The sequence below is a fragment of the Mus caroli genome, unplaced genomic scaffold (genome assembly GCF_978045245.1).
Source record: "Mus caroli unplaced genomic scaffold, Mus_caroli_1 scaffold_6, whole genome shotgun sequence".
Classification (NCBI taxonomy): domain Eukaryota; kingdom Metazoa; phylum Chordata; class Mammalia; order Rodentia; family Muridae; genus Mus; species Mus caroli.
The window spans coordinates 121487937-121512206 of NW_028227261.1; the positions used below are offsets into that span (position 1 = coordinate 121487937).

At 43.3% G+C, this 24270-nt stretch overlaps 1 protein-coding gene and 1 long non-coding RNA gene across 3 annotated transcripts; one reads left to right on the forward strand and one right to left on the reverse strand.

Annotated features, from left to right (window-relative positions):
• Positions 1-293: 293 nt before the first annotated feature.
• Positions 294-21478, reverse strand: Ube2j1 (ubiquitin conjugating enzyme E2 J1). Of its 2 annotated transcripts, XM_021160351.3 has the most exons (8): positions 21268-21477; positions 16116-16189; positions 14635-14766; positions 12059-12143; positions 11384-11489; positions 8894-9023; positions 7671-7790; positions 294-2967 (listed from the first exon to the last, which is right to left on the reverse strand). In XM_021160351.3, the coding sequence occupies exons 1-8, from the start codon at positions 21296-21298 to the stop codon at positions 2689-2691; spliced, it is 957 nt and encodes a 318-aa protein (XP_021016010.1). In that variant the 5' UTR covers positions 21299-21477; the 3' UTR covers positions 294-2688. The 2 variants fall into 2 exon arrangements, with proteins under 2 accessions (XP_021016010.1, XP_029332160.1); XM_029476300.2 differs by lacking the exon at positions 7671-7790 and having other exon boundaries at positions 21268-21478.
• A 116-nt stretch (positions 21479-21594) lies between these two features.
• Positions 21595-22752, forward strand: LOC147004392 (uncharacterized). Its single transcript, XR_015047442.1, has 2 exons — positions 21595-21978; positions 22376-22752. It is a non-coding gene; the product is annotated as an uncharacterized LOC147004392 (long non-coding RNA).
• The last annotated feature ends 1518 nt before the right edge of the window (positions 22753-24270 follow it).

Below are 24270 nucleotides of genomic sequence, written 5' to 3' on the forward strand. Positions count from 1 at the left end.
TTTGAGGTGAATAGACGTTTGTTCACACGGCCTCAGGGAGTCACTCTGAGGGTCACTACGACACGCTTGATACATACTTACTCGCAGGCCATAGAGCGATGTAGGCTGCTTTGCACTTCATCCTAAGGCCTTGTCAGAACAGGTATGTGAGGTTTGAAATTCTGGGCTATAAAAGTGAGCAATCTCAAGATACCACAGTGTTTCTTCATAAACGGAAGCTGAATAAGCAGAGATCTTATTCTCTGAAATAGGGGAAGTTGCCATTTTCATAGTAACACCAGTAAATAACTTAGTTTTTAAATTCACCAAGCAGCTTGGTAAAAGCATTTATTTCAGTAGAATAAACAACAGCAGCAGCAGGGAAATGTAAAGTGCTACATCAAAGCCCCACCCACGTACAGAAGGTTCCGTCGGCTCATGGGCCAGACTGCTACAAGCAAAACAGGCAGATTTTTTCAAGCATGCTATTTGAACTAATTTGATGTGTACTCATGTGCTATGCTGATCAGTGAAGAAGCCTTGAGTTCTGAACTCTGAGAACTGGGGAAACAAGGATTGAAGACTTTACCTACCAGCTTCTCCATGGTTTGTGCCTTATACTGGACCTAGGGAGTTAACCTGAGGCTCTGACAACAGAGGCCCTTTCTAGGGGCTCACTAGCCCCAAGGTGGAGGTTGGAGGACAATTTTTAAATAGCATATCAGGGGCAAAAGCAAAATGTACCACTTTGCTGTGTGTATCGGGTGCTAAAAAATGCCAACACACGTAAGGAGGTAGCCAGTTAGCAAAAGCGAGGGGAGTGGCTAAGATCTCGGAACAACCCTCGCCACCTGGCACAGGGGTCCATGTGGACACAGCAAGATGGCAGAGCTCCAAGGCTAGGCAGGCCTGATTTGGGGAGGACTGCTCTAGCACACAAGCCATCTCAGCCTAGGACACAGTCAGGGTTCTTCTCCTAAGTGGGAAGGCCACCCAGGCTTCCCATTGGCTTACTGACTCCTTACTAGATCATGGACCCCAAGTTTCTCATATTATAGACTAAGACCTCAGAATATACTTTTTCAAGGCAAGAACATTATTTTTAAACTGGTAACCTATAGTCTTCCTTACATGAAGTCTTCACAAAGTCCTTGGGCTTTCTATATTTTACCAACCTCATCTATAAACAATCCTTAAATAACTATAAAATCTACTCTATTAAACTGGGAGATTATCATCTAGCACTCAGTGCCTTTTAAAACTTTAGGTGTTGGGATAACAACAGTAACAACAAATCCTGACTACCAAATACAAATGAAAATTATCTTCAGTGGTAACAGATCGTAACATCACGTGACAGGAGTGAAAATTCAGCTCACCTTTAGAATGATTTTGTGAGCTGTTTTTTTCTTGCCCATAATTATATTTAGTTAAAACCACATGAGGACTTTACAACTCCCCTCTTACATATACTTAAAAGACATATGAACTGACAGTTGTGGACTGAGCTAGAACCCAAACACCATTTATATTCAGTTGTCCTTAAAAACAAAAACAAAACAAAAACTTCTAAATGGGCTTTGAGAGCATGATATATTTAAAAGCTGGGGACTGCCTATATTTTCCAGTCAAATGGGCAAGGCCAGGCCCTCGACAGTGCCCTCAAGGCTGCTGAAGGAGCATGCTGACGACAACGTTGTCCTAAGCAGTCTCACTAGTCACTGAGATGACAGAGCTACACGCGTCAGCATGGGGGGACTTGCTGGCGCTAAGGAAAAGATAGACTTTTCATGAAATTTTTCTTAGGCTTTGTCTAGTGAACAATTCTAAGTAAAGGTTTGTTGTGGTTAATCGATCACTGTTATTTGGGCCCTGAGTTTTTCTATTAAAATCTGAATACTAAGCATATTTCTGGAATAATGAAAAGCTATAGTGATTATGAGCTGGGCATATAATTCAAACCATGTACAAAGTAAAGACTCAAACTTTAAGATCTCCTCACCTACTTGTGACAGAAAAATCAAACAACTTCTGGCTTGGACCCTTCCTTCCTCGAGACAGGTTATGAAAGCCCGCTTTCTTTTCATTTGTGTGCATATTGGAGATGGTGCATACCAAAGTGGCTACAAAGTCTTTCCTCTTCAAGTAATATCCAAAAACAGAAATATAACAAAGATCTTCATGAATGTCTAAAATAAAATTATTCTCACCACACAAAGTTTCAAATACAAAGTTCACAGAGTGGGCACTCCCCTGTCTCTACTATAAATGACACTTCTCAAGAAGCTAGTGAGCAGTGCCCCTCCCCCATCCTTCATCCCTCTTGGTCTATATAACTAAAGACAGTACTCAGCAAGGGAGACTGAGTACCCAGTAATACTCCAATGTGGAAACACCTTCTTTTATCTGAAAATCCAAAGGACTACATAGAAAAGCAGCTTGGCTGTGAGCGACCACAATAAGTTACTTGTTTGTGAAGTAGATTAAATAGTAAGACAAGGAGCTATGGCTTCCAGTCCATAACCTAAGCAGGACAAACTGTTGGACCACAGCCTGAATGGCTACTTATAGCACAATGAATTTATAACAATAAAAAAGTAACGAAGGGTAAATACAAAATAATCTTTTTGTAAACAATCCTTAGGTTATACCCAATGCAGAATGTTTAATGAAGCAACTGAGTCACAGCTCTTAAGTCACAAACCAGCATTATAACTCAAAGTCAAATATGTACTCATTGGCCAGATATATTCTTCGGAATATAAGAGCCGCCAATGCCAAAGTCAGGATGATGATCAGCATGGCGGACCCGCCGTGCTCTGTGTGGTGGGCTCTTGGTGGCTGGCCTTGGAGCACATCGGGGGAAGTGGATGGCCTTCTCTGACTCTGTTGCTGGGCTCTGCGCTGCCGAGGGCTCATGGAGGTATTCTTAGGAGCTGGCTGGGTAGGTTGTGGCAAGGGTGCTCCTGATGGATTCTGGGCGCCATACTAAGAAATGATAAGAAAATCTGTTTGAAATCGCCCCCCCAAAAAGTTGTACATGCACTTGTTAACAGTTTGAGAATACCTAGAGTATTAAATATGACTAAGGCGCCGGGCGTGGTGGCGTACGCCTTTAATCCCAGCACTCGGGAGGCAGAGGCAGGCGGATTTCTGAGTTCGAGTCCAGCCTGGTCTACAAAGTGAGTTCCAGGACAGCCAGGGCTACACAGAGAAACCCTGTCTCGGGAAAAAAATAAATAAATAAAAAAATAAATATGACTAAGGCAAATTTAACAAGAACCATCTGAATGCGGAGACTAGGAAGCAATCCTGATGAATAAGCCAGAAACACAGCTTATCCTGAGTTCTGTGAGGTGGAGGAGCCCATTTCCCAGCAGTCAGAGGCCTGGTGTGGCTGTTTCTCTCCCCTCAGCATCTGGGCACGGTTCTTCTTTCAGAAGATCCTGAGGGATGCTGATCCTTCAGTATTACCTTACCACACTGACACTCCTCCGTCAGAAACAAGAAGGAAATAAGTTTAAGCCGTAAGTTTTTCATATCGGTATTGTAAAATGTGCTTGTTTTCAAACTCAGCTTACCCTTTTCCAGAGCCCAGTGAACTAAACCCAAGTCTACAGCATCTTTTACCCAGTACTCAGTACCTTATGCTGTGAGAGCCCCCTGGACCATGAGTATCCCGGTGTGCTCCACTGTGTACATGGCTGCCCCATGGCCCCGGTGACAGCGTCTTCCGTTGCCACAATGACTGGCTCAGTCAGGGGACAGTCATAATGTGACACAAGGGTTTCAAAATCTCAAGTTTGCCCTGGAGATATTAAAACTAGCAGTAGAACATTCAAAGAAGCCATAAAACATAAAACTACATACACACAGACTCCTCAACCTGCCTCGACTGCATCAATGGCTTTTAACCCTTTTACTAAGAACAGCTTTTCCATTAGAACATGTTTATTCTTTAAAACAATAAACAGGAATGAAATGTCTTAGTATGAGTTACATACAAGACATTTCAAATACTTTCCAATAGAGAAATGCAAACATTAAAAAAAAATAACCCAAATCATTAAAACTATAAGCTTTGTGCTGGCAACAGCTTTAAACATGAGGGAACTGTTGATCTCAGTTACTTGCAAAATGTCCACTTGAACCATGACATTCATTTCAACATCAACATTTTAACTGGGTGTGGGAGATCCCATCTGTAATAGCTGCACTCAAAGAGTGAAGACAAGATGGTGAAGCCAAGGCCAGCCTGGGCTACATAAGACGACTTCATCTCAAATACAAAGGTGTGGGGATGTCCCTTGATGGCAGAGCATGTTCATAGCATCCACAAAACCCTGAGTTTGATCCCTAGCTTAGGAAAAAAGCTTAGATGATCTAAATTTCTTAAAATGATTCTTTTAAGTTTCTTAAATTTGGTTAACTCATAATACAAAGGTACAAAGAAACTACTGTTGAGTTTGGGTTAAAGATAGTACTAATGCTGAATTATCAGCTGCGTAAACTTAGACGTGTACAATGTAGACTCCAAGGGACAGGCTGTCCATTGAAGAGCACAGATACACAAAGTTGTATGGTATGTGAGGCCCCCTGCCATCACATGCCACAGAGTGAGTGAGCCAACATTCAACCAGAGAACTTGTTACAGTAGCCAATAAAGAAACATTACAGTCTAATTTCGGCATCCTCTTGTGAGCCTCTTGCCTCATCCCCCGCCCCGGTGCTAAGACTCTAGGCATGCGCCACCATACCCATGGAGGGACAGGTTCTCAAGGAAAAAATGTGCCGATGAGATCACTATAGTCTAAGAGATTGACTGATAGCAAAGCTTGTATTGAGTGTGTTATTTTTTCCTTAGTTTGAGGGGAGATTATCCTGCCCCTAAAATTAACCATACAATGAGCCTTTATTATTTCTAGTCTGGCTTTGCCTACTCGATGTGTGTTCCTAAGCCAGTTATTTAACCTAAGTCTCAGCTCCCTCATCTGTACAGCGCAGATAATATCTAATTCAGCAGTTGTGAGGATTAAATGGATTAATGACATAAAGTGCTTATGATAAACAATGACAGTAAATGTTAATCATTACTAATATTGTTACTATTAACATATCCTTTTCGGGGGCTGGAGAGATGGCTCAGCCGTTAAGGCACTGACTGCTCTTCCAGAGGTCCTGAGTTCAAATCCCAGCAACCACATGATAACTCACAACCATCTGTAATGGGATCCAATGCCCTCTTCTGGTGTGTCTGAAGTCAGCTACAGTGTACTCACATAAATAAAAATGAATCTTAGAAAAAAATTCCTTTAAGAACTGCAAATGTAAGAAAGAGTCTATCTAAAAAGACAAAGATATCCTTTTTTCAAGGCAATCAGATTTAGACTCAAAAGCTATGTTGTGAACTTCCTTAGAGTGATTCTTAGCCTCCTTATTAGTACGATTAATACATTTAGAAAAGAACCCTTTCAACTGTTTGTAACCTCAGCACTTGGGAGGCTGAAGCAGGAGAACTGGTAAATTCCAGGTTAACTTGGACAACATAGCAAAACCATGTCTTTAAAAGAGAAACTGAATAACCCAGCACAAATAAAACTCTAGGTTTGATTCTGGTACAAAATTCATTAATTAATCAACTGATACCCAATATTTGAATATATGTACTTTAATTAAATTGGGCAGTGGTGGCACACGCTTTTAATCCCAGTACTCAGTAGGCAGAGGCAGGCGGATTTCCATGAGTTTGAAGCCAGCCTGTTTACAGAGCAAGTTCCAGGACACCCAGGACTACACCCCCTCCCCCCCCCCACAGAGGGTTTATGTGATGTTTTATTTAGGTTTCTATATTTAGGATGCCTTTCGTATAACTGGCTAAAATAATTATAGTTATAGGTATGTGCCTAGCAATATATGGCAAGATTTGCATACTAACTAGAACAACCAAAAGTGAGTGAATTTTGTTTGCTTTTAAGTAGAATGCTCTTAGATGTTTACTTATTTGCTGCGGGTGAGCATACACATGATGTATGTGGGTGCATGTGCCGTGTCATACTTGGGGAGGCCAAGAGGACAACTTGTCAAGTCGGTCCTTTCCACCTTTACATGGGTTCCAAGGACTGAACTCAGGGTGTCAGACTGGTGTGGCAAATGCCTTTCCCCCTGGGCCATCCTGGAATGCTTTTTATATGAAATAGAGAGGTTTACTTAGAATCTCAGTCCCTGGGTGGGCCCAGGAAACTGGTAAGACTGGTAAACACAAGTTATCATCAGGTATTTTCCTAGACCACTTACTCTACAAAAGCACGGAGTCATAGACAATGACAAAATCAATGATCACTAAAATAACTGGAATATGTAACAAGGTAGATTTAAAGAATATTGATGTATCTATCTTACTCCCTGAAAGAAAGCAACTCAAAGCTATTTAGTCCCACTTGATAGTAGATAAATTTTCTTTTTCAGTTTCCTGACTTTTGAAGTCCTATAGGGCCAGTGAACTGGATTAGTTACATAAAGGTGCTTGCTGCCAAGCCTGATGTCCTAAGTTCAATGCCAGGTCCCACAGGATAGGAGAGAGTTGATCCCTGCAAGCTGTCCTCTGCCCTCTACACATACATAGTAGCAAGTACACAGCTCCTTCACTAAATCAATAAATGTCTTCTATGAATCAGAGCGGGAGATAGAAGATATGGTTTCCTAGTCAAATAAGCTATAACAAACTGACTCCAAAAAAGTAAGATCTTCTTGTTAAGTCATTCCCCCTCACAATCCTCTCTAGTTAGCACCAATCCAGTACTATTTGTGATCGGCCTCTCCCATTACCTGTGCTGACCCACTTTTTGAAGCGATTGGTCAGAGCAGAGCTATCCTAAGACACTCACTCTGTCATCTAACAATTCCCGGCCACTGACTCCACACCGGCAGCAGTTCAACAGGGCTGTGTGCATAGAGTTTAATCTCTGTGTCTATGCTTCTCAACAGAGCTGCCAGCCGGCTGGCTGCATACATACTGCAAGGTGCTCAGGACAGCCAGTGTGCCTGAGGGGCAACACTGCTGACTTCACTAAACCTGGATTGAATGTAAACTTAGAGAGCATGTGTCACTAGACTACTAGGCCGATCTAAGCAACACAAGACTGTGGCTCAGGGAATTCTCGTCAGTGCCTAGTATCTATTAGAGTTATTAATATGCATGTTTTATCTAGGCTAGCACAATGTTAGCACTGACTTTAAAAGAAGTCATAGCATTCTGAAATAACAACAGAACCTAGAAACTATTTTGTCTAACTCCACTTAACAACAACAACAAAAATCAAAAATACTGAAGTCCAAAAGATTTGTTCAAAATAATGTAATTAATGGGGCAGCTGGGCTAAAATCCTACTACTAAGAAAAACATAATTTTCAATATTTGATCTATGATCTTATCTTAATCCAAAAAGTGTGTATGTGTGTGTGTGTGTGTGTTTGTGAAGTGTGGTGTGTGTGTGTGTAGTATGTGGTGTGTGTGCTTGCATACATGTGTATGTGGTTGTAGTTGTGGTGTGTGTGTGTGGTTGTGAAGTGTGGTGTGTATGTAGTATGTGGTGTGTGTGCACACATACATGTGTATGTGTATGTGTATGTTGTTGTGTGGTGTGGGGTGTGTGTGTGTGTGTGTGGTGTGTATTAAAAGATAAGAGCCATACCGATGTGCTTGCTGTAGCACCCTGGAATGTTGTAGGTAAATCGTCTTGTGAATCATTTAGTGAGAAAGACTGGTTTAAGTCTGACTCAGCGATAGTCTTTCCAGATGAATTGACTTCGGCCTATAAATAAGATACACCCAAGAGCAGTGTTATAAGAAGAACTGTGTTAACAATCAGCTAACTCCCTCTCCTGAATTCATTTGTATTGCTCCTTTCCTGTCTACTCTCAGTTAAGCTCCGTGCATGTTTGCATCTGCTCCACTGGACACTGCATCCTGAGGGAGCTGCTACCTACTATGGAACGATGCCTATGGTTCCCAACCTGCAATTCTAAGAACCTCCACAAACGAAAGCTCTGGACAACGTTTAGGCTTGTCAGGCTAGCTGGGACTGTAGCAATAGCCAACAGCCCCAGGTTGACCACATTTACGGTAACTAGTCAGCATAAGCTGCATGTATTCCTCAAATCTGAAAAGTCATGACAGTCAAAACACATCTGATCCTAAGGTCTTCAGAGGAAAGATTCTAAGTACAATAGGAGTCCTGGAAGGAAGGAGCAGCATCAGGATTTACACTTCCTCCTCCAGGAACTACGCTAAAACTAAAGGGAAAACTCCCAAGTACTGGTCCTAGAAACAGGCAGAGGGCAGAAAAGGAAGGAAGAGGAGACAGCAGCACACTGCGTCAGATAGGTTAAATGGAATACAGAAACATGAGTGTGAATACTCAAAGTATTAGATTATTATATAAATTTTATGTTTGGGTAAAATATGCAGAAAAAGGGGAGAAAGGGGAAACTGCCAAAATGTTAACAGCAGTAACATCTTGGAGGTGAGGTTACTTTGTTTAAAAAGAACTAGAATTTTAAAAGTACTAGGGATAGTTCTAAATGCAGCTATAATACATGTGGTATCCATGTTAACTAACATAGCCTGACAAACTCCCACAAGGAAGTCTAGGCTCTGATGAACCTGGGTAAGGGCTGTGGTGGTGAAGTACTGCCTGGCACGTGAGCACACAGCCAGTGAGCTGCAAAGCTGAGTGCAGTCGTATATGCCAGTCTAGTTTTAACTGCTATGCTCAGTGTCGCTTATGTTTTGTAGTGAGAAAACATTACTCAGATAATCTCATTTTACTAGAACCACATGACTTTCCTTTTTGCTAGAATTCAGCAGTAAACACAAAAGGCTCCTTAAGTGGATCTGTTTAGGAATTTACAGTACCTTAAAACTAATCTGCCTGGCCAGTTCTTTGGCTTCTTGGTCAGCCTGGCTTGAACCACTTCCAGATTTTAATGGCAACAGGACATCCTTCATGGCACAGCCACAGCCTTCACAACAGAAATCTTGTGATCTGTAGGATACAATGTACAATGAGCATAAACCAAACAGCTGAATACTAATTCCCTTCTATTAAGATACTCAAATAAGGATTAGAGAGATGGTGTCCAATTCTCAGAACCCACATAGCAGGTAACAACCATCCGTAGTTTAAGTGTTAAGGGAGCCCTTTGGGACCTTTACTGGCACTGCACACACATGATGCACAGAAATATGAACATATATGCAGGAAAGACACCCATAAATATAAACCAAAAATAAAGTCTCAAAAAAAAAAATACCAAATGACTAAAAGAAAAGACTACTTAACGATGTCATAGTACACTCATCTATAGGCTGTGAGACAATTAAGGCAGTATTAGTTCTGAGGTCCTGGGTGAGGGAAAAAACTGAGCCCTTAGGGCCAGGAGAAAGAATGGAAACAGGCAACTTTGGAAGGTAGGAAATGAGGGACCCTCCAGAATGCACCAGAGAACTGGGAGGTGAGAGACTCTCAGGACTCAGAGGGACCCTAGATGAAATGCCCTACAGTGGGGAGTGGAAACTTAAGAGTCCACCTCCAGCAGAAAGACAGGGCATCAAGTGAGGAATGGGGTTGCCATACCACAGTCACAACTCTGACCCATAACTGTTCCTGTCTAAAAGAATTACAGGGATAGAAATGGAGAGGAGCCTGAAGAAAAGAAGGTCCAGTGACAGGCCCAAAGTGGGATCCAGCTCAAGGGAAGGTCTCAAGGCCTGACACTATTACTGAGGCAATGGAGTGATAACAAAAAGGGACCTAGCATGACTGCCCTCCGAAAGACCCAACAAGCAGCTGAAAGAGTCAGATGCAGATATCTGCACTCAACCAATGGACAGAAGCTGCTGACCCCTGTGGTTGAATTAGGGGAAAGCAGGAAGAAGCTGAAGAGGAGGGTGACCCTGTAGGAGGACCAGCAGTCTCAATTAACCTGGATCACCAAGATCTCTCAAACACTGGACCACCAAACAGACAGCATACACCAGCTGATATGAGGCCCCCAACACATATAAGAGTGAGGAATGGCGGATCTGCGTTCTGTCAGAGAAGATGCACCTAACCCTCAAGAGACTGGAGGCCCCAGGGAGTTTAGAAGTCTGGTGGGGTAGGTGGGGGGTAGGGGTAGGGATCCTCATGGAGACAGGGGGCAGGAGGAGGTGTGGGATGTGGAATAGCCGGAGGATGGACCGGGAGGGGAATAAAATCTGGTGTGTAAAAAAAAAAAAATAGAAAAAACAATAAATTTAAAAAAAAAGAAAAACAGCTTAGACTCCATTTTTAAAAAACAAGTTACCTAAAGAAAGATAAGCTTCAGACCTACAGTGACAGCGTATTTATGTAAACTGTTTATTACACTGTATGACACTGTCCTCAAGAACACAGACCATGAGCCTATTCAAAGTCTATTTAAAGTTTCCTTTATCTCTTATCAGAAACATGTAAAATAGGAAAGAAGCCAATTAAAAATAGAGTTTATAGCCAGGTGTGTTAACACACCTTTATTCCAGAACTTGTAAGTCTGAGGCCAGCTAGGCCTAAACAGTGGACAGCCAGGGCTACACAATGAGACCCTATCTCAAAAAACAGATCCCGTTATCTCAGTACTATCAAATGGAAATGATACTTTGAATTTAATGAATTATTATGATCTATAGATGAAAATACACCAAAAAGAAAAAAAAAAACCTGAAAAGGCAGTCTTACTACATCACTACTTAAGAAAAACCTTTATTTATCCCAGATCATTTATTAATGTCTGCTATAAGCTATATAAGTGGCTACAAAAATAGAGTGGATTCACTTACGAGCCCAGGAATTGGTCTTTCAGGCAGCTATATATAAATAATGGCTCTGGGTTGTCCTACCTGGGATGCCAGCGAACGGGGGACAAAGGGCCAGCAATGCTTTCCAGGAGACATGGCTCCCAACTGGAGGAAAACAAAGCTCAATACAATGTGTATGGATGTTTTCCCGTATGTATGTCTGTGCATCTCATGTGTTCCTGTACCCGCAGAGACCAGAAGGAGGAGTTAGTTGGAGCCTATGGGGCTAGAGTTACAGTTACAAGCTACAATGTGAGTGTTGGGAATCAGACCCAGGTCAGCCCATCAGCTGCTTTTAAAACAATGAGAGAGATGGGCTGGTGATACAGCTCAGTGGAAGAGTACCTGCCTCACGTGGGGTGGAGCCCTGGGATTGATGATCCATTTTTATATTCTGGTCACTCCAAGGAAATCTGCAGAACTGGATTTCTACAATTCTAAGACTGGATCCTTAGCCAAGGTGACAGCAGAGAAAGAGACTTAACACTGTTGACCACTGATAGTACTCGGCGCTAACAAGGAACTTACTTTTTGGCAAGCGCTCTTCTCTCCTCGGGTGTGTAATCTAGAGAACCTATGGCTCCCTCTCCTTTAGTCGGCATAAACCCGATGATGGCCAGCAAGGCTGTCCTTACTGAAACAGAAAGTGAACATCAAAATTCAGTGAGCGGAGCTAGGTAGGAGCAGGGCCTAGGTCAGCATGTCAGCAGCGCAAGCACGGGGACCCACACTTGGTCTTGAACACGCTCATGCTTTCTGTATGTTATAAGAAAGGAAAAAGCAGGCAGACACAGCAGTGTACACTCTAACCCATGCTAGGGACACAGAGTCAGGAGGGCTTGCTTGGCCACAAAGTCTTAAAATGTTCAAGCTCCAGGTTGAGTTAGAGACTTTGCCTCAAAAAATAGAAGAGAATTAAGACACCCCATAACAGCTGCTGGTCTCACACACATCTGCACACAAAGGTACACAAACACACAAAGTAAAACCTTAAGAGAAATTAGGTTAGCTCTGGAAAAGAAGATCTGAAGGGTTTCAGAGCAGGTTATTAAAGTCATATACAAGCCCACACATGAAAAGTATTTTTGTTAATTTCTCAGTGGTGTCACATATTAGCCAAAAACATTGTCAATCTCAAAAATGTATTGTAATTCACTATTATAAACTGAATAGTAATTGGCACTTGTATTCGCTGATACTCACTGCTCCATGAAGGCTGCCAGGTTTCAGGATGATGTCCTGAGATGCTTAAACAGATCTTCTTGCCTACTTCAAATCGTCCATTAGCCTTAGAAACAAAGAACACAATTTAAAAACTGCAAAAGTCCATTTAATGCCTTACCCTTTTCATGAATATAGTTTATATTTATTTATGCATAATAATTTCAAAGATAATATTATCTTCTTAAATATTTAGACAGTTTTTGTCCTCTTATAGACATTCAAAAATACATGTTAAATGCTGAATAAATAATAAAGGCTGTTTGTAGAAGGTTTATCAGCACCTTTCTGAGACAGAGCTAAAGAGTTAGCATAGAAAGATCTACTGATGTTGTGCCCTGTGCCTCCTACAGATCTAGACTTGCCGAAAGGTAAGACACATTAAGGTCAGGTTAAACCTAAGGCCAGAGTCACCTGACTAGTTGGTGAAAAAGGTGTGGGGAGTTGGCATGAGACAGGAGTGGCTTTTCAGAAGGATGATGCCACTAAATTAGAGAGAACACAATCGAGGAAGAACACGGATCGTGATTTTTTTATATCAGGAAAAGACTCAGAGCCTCTTGGCACCTTTCCTTTCAGAGGTGACCAATGAAGCTAATTCTCACAGATGAAAAGCAGCTGCAAGCCTGAACAGGAGAAGTAGCCACAAGCCGGGTGTGGTGGCTCACGCCTTTAATCCCAGCACGTGGGAGGCGGAGGTAGGTGGATTTCTGAGTTCAAGGCCAGCCTGGTCTACAAAGTGAGTTCCAGGACAACTAGGACTATACAGAGAAACCCTGTCTCGAAAAACAAACAAACAAACAAAAAAGAAGTAGCCACAACGTTAAGGAAGAAGGTGAGGAGAGGCGGACACGCAGTCAGAACCAGCACTCTGCTAGGAGGAGGCTAACTCCGTCCTGCTTCACCCACATCCTGGGCTCATGGTCCATAAACATTTGCTGAATCAAAGCTGGAAGTGACTTTAGGGAAGGAAGTGAAGGAGGAGGCAATACTGACCACTAAGGAGGGCAGGGCTGCTTTCCAGTGTGCTAAAGCCACTTGATCCATTGGTTAACTACTGGAAAAGAGCTGCTGCCCACTGCTCAGCACTAGCGCATACACACACACACACACACACACACACACACAAATGCCATGTATGCACACACAGATACATGCATGCACACAGAAGTGCACACACATACAGATACATGCACACATGCATGCACAAAACATGTATACACACACAGGTGCAGACACACATACACACAGATATATGTATGCACACATAGATGCATGCATGCATACACAGGTGTACACACACACTCACACATGTATGCACACAGGTCTCCCACACATACCAGACTGCTTGTTTCTCCCAGTTAATGTGTCAGTGGGAGCCTACAGGGACACCCCAGCCTTATACCAATATCAACAATTAGCAGTAAGGTCTCGTGTTTATTAAGCAGCTTCTAGATGCCAGGAACTTTAGAAAGTGTCTGTATGTGCCACAACAACGTGCCATTCGACAGAACACACTAGTCAGAGCCCTGCCAGCTGACTCTAAAACAAAGGCCGTCTGCATCCTCCCAAGTACAGCTAAGCTGTACTAGTGTGCGCTTTGGATGCACACCTTGTTTCACAGAGTGCTGCCCCTCAGGTCAGATAAAAGTTAGATGGAACAAGGTGAAGACCAAGAAGCCATGGCAGCTCTCAGAGAAGCATGTTTCAACAAAAAACATCCGTGAAACATGACTGCAACAGCCTAAATGAGATAAGTCACCAAAGAGAAAAACTAGGCAATGAAAAGGTTATTCAGTGTGTGTGTGTGTGTGTGTGGTGTGTGTCTGTGTGGGATGTGCATGTGTGTGTGTGGTGTGTATGTGTGGTATGTGTGTGTGTGTCTGTGGTGTGTGTGGTGTGGTATATGGGTGTGTGATGTGTGCGTGTGGTGTGTGTGGTGTGTGTATATGTGTGTGTGTTGCATTTTTCACAGTTAGGAGAAAAATTAAACATAAGTGAGGGAAGAGAAGTTTAGCAATTAAAAGAGTTAGTATATCAATAGTCTTCCACATAAAAAATAAAACAAACAAGCAAATTCTAAGATAGAAACAGAAATAACATCTATTAAGGTTTCTGTGGCAGGCCCTATCCTAAGAGCTATATACAGGATCCTGACTCTTTCATTTTCCTGTCAGCCCAGTCAGACAGACATTCAGCACAAATTTGAGAGGACTTGGGAAAACAAAGTAAGGTGGACAGAAACGAAGATGGTGTGACTGAGTGCATTAACAGGCCCACCTGTGCCGGCAGCCCGCCCAGCATCCTCACACATGAACTCACGGAGTCCTAACCCCACTGCCATGACACACATGCACTCCCCAGCATCACCAGTACTTCACAGATGCGTCAGCCTCCTCAGAACTATTCTGAGGAAAAAGTATTACACGCCTATGGCCCAGGCTCAGGGAAAACCTCAGAATAATAGTCTACTTCATTTTTTATGAAGAAGCAGACTACATTTGCAGACGGCTGGGAAAGTTAACCTGCAAGCACTGTAAAAAGCCAAGAGCTCTTACTGTTAGCAGGATAATGCTTGGTGGTTTCATGGGGTACTCTGGTGGCAGCACTATGCGTCCATGATAAACTCCTCCATCAAAATCGGAATCTGGGGGCCCTCTAACTGTGAAGTGCCATTCGAAAAGGTTATCCTAAACAAAAACAAGAGTCCACAGGATCAAGAACATTTAAAAGTATTATCATTTTTTATCAATAGTAACATTAAAAATGTCAAGTGAGGAAAATCAAAAGCTTTCTAATAGTGCTGTAATAGTTTCTAGTGCTCAAAATGCCTCAAAAGTCACAAGCAAAATGTATTAAATGTAAATTTTATGTCTTATAAAAGCTAAAAACTTTTTAAACTAAATAATTTAAAGAGTCTGAGTCCTATTATACACTCATAAAAAAGATTAAACTATTAATTAGTGAAAATATAGTCAAATCAGTATAAATTTGAGTTATTTTCACAAACTTTTTTTATTCTATTTATTTATTTTTTATTAGATATTTTCTTTATATACATTTCAAATGCTATCCTGAAAGTTCCCTATACCCTCCCTCTGCCCTGCTCCCCTACCCACCCACTCCCGCTTCTTGGCCCTGGCATTCCCCTGTACTGGGGCATATAAAGTTTGCAATACCAAGGGGCCTCTCTTCCCAGTGATGGCCGACTAGGCCATCTTCTGCTACATATGCAGTTAGAGATAGATAGTTAGAGCTCTGGGGGTACTGATTAGTTCATATTGTTGTTCCACCTATAGGGTTGCAGACCCCTTCAGCTCCTTGGGTGCTTTCTCTAGCTTCTCCATTGGGGGCCCTGTGTTCCATCTTATAGCTGACTATGAGCATCCACTTCTGTATTTGCCAGGCACTGGCATAGCCTCATACGAGAGAGCTATAACAGGGTCTCTTCAGCAAAATCTTTCTGGCATATGCAATAGTGTCTGGGTTTGGTGGCTAATTATGGAATGGATCCCTGGGTGGGGTAGCCTCTGGATAGTCCATCCTTTCATCTTAGCTCCAAACTTTGTCTCTGTAAATCCTCTCATGGGTATTTTGTTCCCTATCACAAACTTTTAAAAAGTATTCTTCGCTGTGTATAACTGGTTAGGAATATTAACAGACTAACTATATGTCATTATTCAGTTACCAAGTTCCTTTTCTAACTGCAAAGCTCTTACACATTGTAACATGCATGTTACATGCATGAACTATCACAAGAGCCCAGGGCAGCTGCAGAGACCCGAAGGATACCATGTGTGCCGTTCTGTCTACTACCCTCCCTCCCTCAGCACTGAACACCAGGTTAGCATATGAAACCCTCTTACAGAGTCCCTAAGTCAGCTTCGCCTAAGGAGTCTGATGAAAGGAACACTTATGAAACAGAAGAAAGTAGATCAATAAACAAACACATCATTAAGTACTCAAGCAAAGGAAACACTTCTAAAGCTGTCCTAATACTGTAGTCCTGCGATCCTGAGGAGGACAGAGGCAGACTAACCTCCAGAGGCTGAGCGTGGTAATGATCTGTTGGGTCTTTCAATTCTGCCGCTTCTTTCATCAATCGCTTAACGGCTAAAAGAAAATCCGTAAGGTGGAGACAGTTAAGATATACTTTCCCAAGTGATCGCACAGACTAATAAAAACTTCTAGCCAGGTGTGGTGGCACACGCCTTTAATCCCAGCTCTCAGGTGGCAGAGGCAGGTAGATCTCTGAGTTCGAGGCCAGCCTGGAATAGAGTCGACAGAAGTGAAGAAAGGTCAGGTACCAGCTCTTGAAAGAAAATCAAGTAGTTTAAAATCAACCAAACGCAAAGCAGGTAGCCCTACCGATCCTCGTGAGGCATTTTCTCAATTAAGGCTCTGATGACTTTAGTTCGTGTCAGGCTGACATAAAACCAGACAGTACAAATAATTTTTATAAAGAACAGGACCGAAGTCCTCTTGCAGTACTTTTTCTGTCACTAATAAACACCCTGACAAAATCAACTTAAAGAAGGGTTTCTCCTCGCTCCCAGTTCCTCACGGTGGGGAAAGCATGCAACAGGTAGCCGGTTACACTGCATCCTCAGTTGGAAACACTGAGATGAGGGCAGCACTCAGCTCATCTGCGCTTTCATCTCAATCTGCAACTTCAGACCATGAACAGTGCCACCCACAGTGAAGACTAACTTCATCTATATATCCCCTCACAAGAAATACTCAGAGGCTAATCTCCGAGGTGATTCTAGGTGCTGTCGGGCTGAAAACCCAGTGTTATGATGGTTGATTTCAACTGTCACATTGATGAGCGGTTATGACCATGAGAGATTATCTTGATCTGGTTATTGAAATGGAAAGACTCACTCACTGTGAGTGGCACCATTCCCTAAGCTAAGATTCTAAACTGTATTTAAAAAGTAGAAAAGGAGAAAGTAAGCTAAGCATAAGCATCCCTTACTTTCTGCACTTGACTTCAGATGTAATACGACTCAAGCCCCTGCCTCCGCGCCTCCCCCACTACAATGGACTATAACCGTGAACTGTGAGCCAAAAATAAACCCACTCTTCCTGCAGCTGCTTCTGCCAGAGGATTTTATCCCAGCAACAGAAACGCAACCAAGACAGAAAGTAGTCTGGTTCCTACAGAGAAATATCCTTACGGAATGTCAAAGTACCAGGGCTAGAACAAGTCTGTTCCTCCTGGGGTCCATCCAACTCTTGCTTCAACCCTAAGTCCTTTCTCTTTGCATGGTTACTTCCTAGACTTCTCTGACTGGAGAGGGAAACATCAGTCAGAGAAGACAAGGCAGCTGTATTCCTACTCTTACTTTTGTGAAGGCCATGGTCTCTGGATTAAGACTTTGGGTTCCATGGGCCCCAGTATTTACTCTTAGCTTACTGTACTTACACTAAATTTAGGGCCACAAATAAAAATAAAGGGGCTGGTCATTGTCATCCAAACATCAATTTATCTTTTAAAGTCAGTATCTCAATATCATCAGCTGCAAAGACAAGGTGAATTTTAGGAGCCAGTGACCTAGAGATTCTCATCTGGGAACGCAAATGATATATACTCTCAACTGCCTTGTCCTGTCCTCAGAATGAACATGTCAGCAAAAGTTTAAGAACTACTGTTTCTGTTTACAAAGACACCGCAAAGGTATTTACTTTAAAAATAAAAAATAAAAAAATTAAGGATGGGCCAGAGAGACGCTCAGTAGGTAGGCGCATGCTACCAAGCCTGACAACACGAGACACAATCTGAGTCCACATGATGAAAGAAGAGAACTGACTCCAGCAAGATGTCATCTGACCTCTATTTGAGTGTCACAGTGCCCCCCCCACACTAAATAAATAAATGATAAGACCAAAACAAAACAGAGGGCTGGAGAGATGGCTCAACAGTTAGGAGCACTGGCTGCTCTTCTAGAAGTCACAAGTTTGATTCCTAACACGTGGAGGATCTCAATCCAGTTCAAAGAGATCCAATGCCCTTTTCTGACATTAATGAGTGCCAGGCTCACACATAGTACACAGACATATTCAGGCAAAACATTCCTACACATAAAAATAAAGTAAAATAATTAAAACAAAATGAACAAACATTTGAAAAATGTTTAAGTGGAGAGGGAAAAAAAATTTCTTGCCTTAACAAGCTTATAGCAATTAGAAGACTTGAAAAAAAAAAAAATTGAAGACACTGTGACAGTACTGACCAGGTATGAATAAGTTAAGGACTGCCTAGCCTAAGGGAGCTGAGAAGGCTGAACGTTAGAGAAGCTTAAGGAAGTAATAGGAATTTCAGATGGGCTCAGTGGAAAGCATTCCAAACAGAGGATCCAATAGAGATGGAGACATAATCTGGAGAGTGGGTCAGGAAGAAATGCAAAAGAGCCGAAGAGAGGCAGGGGAAGGAGCTGGCAAGGAAAGCAAGGGTTAAGTCCTGAGCAGCCCTGTCCAGCAAGCTAACCAAGCTAACTCTGAGCTTTACTGTTGCTAAATGATTGCTGCTCAAACACTGTCAATTTGAGAAGAGATCTAGTGAGTGTTTGTTTAATGGATCTGTTTGATGACACAGTAACACCTTCACCACAGGGCAGAGGTAAAGGAGCTGACCAAGACTGAAGACCGCACCACTGTGGAAGGTGTCTCTGTGGGAGACCAGATGCCTAACACGTGAAGGGCAGCAGCTCCCTGGATGCTATAAATCCATGGGATATGGATCTGAGGGAAATAGAGGAGTTTGAAGAAGGTTGGGACACGAATGAATTTGGTTTTTACAGCTCACAGAGACCTTTTCAATCTGTGGGAAGTCTGTAAAAATGTTCAATCCCGTATTCTCTGCAGACCAGTTGATGTGGTCTGGCTCACTGCAAAGTCTGATCAGTATGACATTGCAGGTGATACCAACAGTATGAACAGGTTAATTCCCAGGCTTCTGGTGCGATGGAACAAAGTTACCAAAGTTACCATGTGCAGGACACAATGGTTAACCATTGTCTGTATCCTGCCCTCCTAGATTTTCCCATCCTTATCTCTGAGATAACCCAACACTAGCAGACAGGAAATGAGATGTTTCGATTACTTCCTCTCACTGTCAGTAATCTACAAGTAACAAAGATTTGAGAGTAAAACAAAGCAAGCATTATCTCCAGACTTCTCAGCACTTGAGCAAGTTCTAGAGTTCATCTAAACTACCTTCTCTACGAACTCAAAATCACCTACAGCAACAGGGAAGACAGTTTAAAGCTTTTTAAAGAATAGCATCACCTAGAGAATAGAATTTGTAAACAGATACAAGAGTCAACCAAAGTCCAACATACGTTCAAAATTTATTAACTAAGTAGATCAGACTGGATCTCACAGAGATCTGCCTACCTCTACCTCCCAAATGCAGGAATTAAAGGCACAAATCACCATACCCATCTAGAAATGTATTAAATTTCTAAAGTTGCTTAAATTTTATCATAATCTTGGGTACAATAGCCTATCAAGAAGGAGCAATTTGGGGCTGAAGTGAGGTCTCAAAAGTTAAGAGCACTGCCAGCTCTTCCAGAAGACCTTATAAACTGACCCAGATGGTAGCTTACAGCTGTCTATAACTCCAGTTCCAGGGGATCTTACATCCTCACACAGACATACATGCAAGCAAAAAACAATGCACATAAATAAAAAGATAGATAAAAGGAAGTTGTTTAAAAAAAAAAGATTGAACAATTTCCTGACAACATTTCACACTGCATTATTCTCTGGACATCTGCCTAAGAACCTCTGCTGCTCTAGGTGTGACTAAGTACTGTACAATTTACTACACAGTTTGATTTTAAAAGTCCAACAAATTTAGCTAGGTGGCAAACACCTTTAATGTCAGTTCTGGGAAGGCAGGGGCAGGAGGATCTCGGCCAGCTTGGTCTACAGAGTGAATTTCAGGACAGCCAGAGCTACACAGAGAAACTGTCTCAAAACAAAAACAAAACAACAACAATAACAACAAAATTCCAACTAATTTAATCATTCTGGCATCAAAATGGTAAAATCCAGGCATTTCTACTTTCTCTGACCTTTTTTAACTCTTCAGGTTTTAAATGATGGGCTGAAGACAGTGAACGTGTCCCATTAAAACTCAGCCATGTAATTCTTACACAGGCGTGGTCAAATTTTAAACAAACACCATAAAAATGACTAATTCTACATCTGGTCCCTAAGGACACTTACTTATCAGCATTCAAGTTAACAACATTCTGTTCAGCCAATATTCTCCGGCTTTTCCTTTATATATTCTAAAATTTTAAAAATATATTTAAAAAAAAAAGATTCACAATACCAACTCTTTCCCATAAAGATATGAGACTTAAAGTCCAAACTAAGAGGCAGTGTGGGAAAGAAAACAAACGGTGATGAGAGTTCTAGTTCAATGATCATCAATACCCTGAGGCTTATTATTCAGAGCTAACAGGGAGGCAGTTTTTTTCACCCTGACAAATTATCAAAGTACATTTCAGGCTCCAGTAATTTGTGCTACGTCTGCCTTAAAAGATATGACAACTGATAATGGGGTGTTTTCTGGTTTTTTTTTTTTTTTTTTTTGCATTGTTTCTAATGTACCAGAAAATAACTGGAGGCCAGGATTGTCTGGGGGCATTAACTGAAGGAAAGAAATTCAAAGTAGCAATCAACCCCCCAAATCATAGTTAATTCCCAAGTGCCCAGCTCAACTAGTTTAGCTACAGGACATATTTTTTTTTCTACGTCTATAAATTCTCCCCCAAATACTGAAATACGATATTTCAACCACAATAAAAATGGGATATTTCAAATGAGAGTCAAACACCTAACAAAAGTTCGTCGGCAGAGGCAGAGGGGACACGAAGGACGCAGATGCGGGCAGGGATGGTCAGTAGTGCGGGCCGACTTCGCCTTCGCACCTGCCCTTGGCTCGGCTGTCTCCTGCTTCGCTCCGCAGAGACCGGGAGGAAGAGGCCAGGAGCGGAGGGGCGCCAGCGCATCGGGGGATCCGCAGCGGCCGCCCGCTCTGCGGCCTGCACCCCCGGACCGGCCGCGGCCTCGCGTAAAGCGCGAGCCCCGAGCAGCCGCGAGGGCCGGCGGACACGAGCCGGCCGAGGCGCCGCGCTCTGAGTCCCGGGTCCCCCGCCCGCCCCAGCCCGGCTCACCGGGGCTCTTCAGGTTGTAGCGGGTCTCCATGGCGGACGTCCCCGCTGCCGCTCTCGTCGGCGCCGCAGCTGCCCGGGTCTCGCGCGGCGGACGCGCCTAGCGAGGGCCTCCGCTGACACCGCCCAGTCCAGCTCGACCGCGGGCGAGGTGCGAGCCGCGGGGTCCGCCTCCCTGAGGGCCGGCCGGGCGCCGGGGCGTCGCCAAACGGGGCGCCGGGCTGCGGACGGCCTGCGGGGCTGACGTCCCGGCTGACGCGCCGCTGCGTCACCGCCGGCGCCGGGTCTGTGAAGTCGGCCTGACGTGGCGGGCGCTTCGTGGCGGTCGGTCACTCGGCAGCGGCGGTCCCGCGAATCCCGCCCGCCCGCCCGCCCGGGAGCCCTGAGGAGACGGGCGGCACCCTCGTCGTCCCCTCGGCCCAGCCCGGGAGACCGACTCGCCGCGGGCCCTTCAGGGGTTCCCGCAGAGCTCGCGGGGAGCTCGGAGGAACGGCGCAGCCCGGAGCGGCGGGCGGGCGAGCGCAGCCTGTGGCTGCGGCGCCGTGATGTGCGCTTCTCCGAGCCCGCAGTTGGCCTCGGTGCGATGGACGGGAGTGGCCCCTAGCTCCGCGGTGCGGCTAGCTAAGGCAGCGTTTTTCGGGGTGCATCAGAACCTTCCAGAAATAAAACCAAGGGGTCGCCTGGAATTTTAATAAAAACGCATAAATGGGACAGGTCGGTCTGAAAGAGATGCGGTGCGTTTGTCTTTTCGGATCGTGGAGGACAGAGAAAGTGAGGTTCTGGTTCGGAAGGCTTACCGAGATAAAAGGGTCTCAAAAAAGGGAGGGAGCCAGCGGAGATTAGAGAAGGTTATAGGTGGAATGAAGATTAACCAATTAGACAGATTAGTGTTGTTGATTTAACATTGTCAAATGTCTTTGTGGGAATGTCAGTAATTTGTCCCAGCCGACTGAAGGAGGAGGGAGAAAAAAAAAAAAGATTTAAGTGGCATCTTCTAAGCCATTAAAGGCGACGTTTTCTGAATAGTACGGTGATAATAGAAGATATAGAGAAGCAAGGAAAACCGAGCTTCAATGTGCTTCTCCATTAAGCTTTCATTCTTTGTGTTCAGTCCTCAAATTTAGCATCCAGCAACCTGCGCTGCTCCGACCGACCCCATGACCAGGCCTGCCGAGGGGGAGTAGTCGTTCTCATCCGCCAGCCAGCCAGCCTCGGGGCGCTTTGCCCTGAGGCTCTCCTCTTCCTCCCAACAGTGGAGATAAGGATGTTTCTCTTTTATTTTATTCTTGAAGCCACATCACCTCGTCCTTGGGGGCTCTTCCTTAGGTAAAAAACAGCAACAAATCTGGCATTGAGTTATGGGCCCATGGCAAAGCTTAATTATAATCACTGCAAGAGAAAAGCCAACTCTGTTTTTTAAATATAAACATGTACAGAGAGGATAAATATGATTTTTTTTAAAAAGGAGTAAATGCTAAAAGTTACTAATTTCTTGACTGTTAACTGGGTGGGAAAGAAATTAATTTTCCCAGAAATGTAGGTTTGTCAAAAGAATACTTTGTTTCTTCAGAACAAATTCCTTCCTAGAAGAAAGTAACAATTTACAGCAAACAAAAAGATCCCATCCCAAATTAAAATTTGGAAGAATTTCACCTTATTTTTTATAATAATCCTGACGATAACTTTAAAAAATAAAAAACAAACTTAAACCAGTCTCTGGCGATGCCGCAAATAACAAAAGATGAAGTTCAAAACACTTCAGAGTCTTGACAGCTTTGAGCTACAATACCCATGTGTTGTGTGTGTTGTTCCCCGTTTCTCTAGACAAAGCCCTGTGAATGTGGTCCCCTTCCCCTTAGCTTTGACATCCTGATACAAGCTCTACTGGACATTGAATGCTTGATCAATTCATTTACTCTTCATGAGTGTTGGCGGTGACACAGATTATTTTAATGGTTGAAGAAAATTGAAGTCTTGAAGAAATTGAGTAGTTCATTTAAGTTCTCTTATTTATTTTGAGTACAGTGCAGGTTCTTAGCTTCTTGGTATATTTTACTGCTCTATGGTCCAGGTGAGACGTTATAGACCACCACACAGATATAAGGCCAAATTACAATTTTTTATTAAGCCAGCAACCAAGAGCCTGCCCCCAAAGACTCTTGGCTCAGGCATTTCTAAAGAGAAACCACAATGGCATCGTCAGGGTCAGGGGAACTTGTTTGCATTTGTTTTGACTATACAACCAGCAAATATTTTGGTTATGTATCTGAGCCATGGAAAGTCCCAAATGTGCTGCCAAGGCGGATGTGAATGTTGTGGGGGTGGGGGGAGGGGGGAGGAGCTGGGACAGTGCTCAAGCAGACACAAAATGGAGCCAGAGTAAGATCAGGACAAAATGGTGTTACTTTAATCATTTCACTCCTCGTTACTTTTAGTGTTTCTTTTAGTTACTTTTCAAATGCTTGACAAAGGAAGGAGGGGGCATCATGATGCCCATCTCCGTGTCTCTGTTTGGATTCCTTAGTTTCCAATGCATGCCCACTGGCTTCTAGCTTTGTAACCAGAGCAGAGCCGAAGAGCTGGTCCTTGAAGTCTCTGGAAGGCAAGGCTGGTCTGCATAGACCTTTACGGTCCGGGCCTCTTCCTTCTCAGGAAGTCTTCTTTACCTGGATTTGGTGGATCCAGGGGGTGACACCTCCCACTTAGTATTTAGATAACTGTCTATTAGTCTATCCATAGCGGACTAGCCCAGTGGCAGAGTCTCTGTCTTACATCATCTGAACTCTTGGGAACCAGGTGTAATGGCTATGCCTTTAATCCCGGTACCCGGAAGTTGGAGCCAACCTGGTGTACAAAGTCTACAGATCAAGTTCCAGGACTGCCAGGGCGACACAGAGAAACCCTGTCTCAATAAAAACAAGGAGAGGGGTGTTCTCTTTTTACAGAATTAGCTAACTACCACTCAGCCATGGAATTAGCTTTTCCTCCTCAGAGGGGGAGAATGGG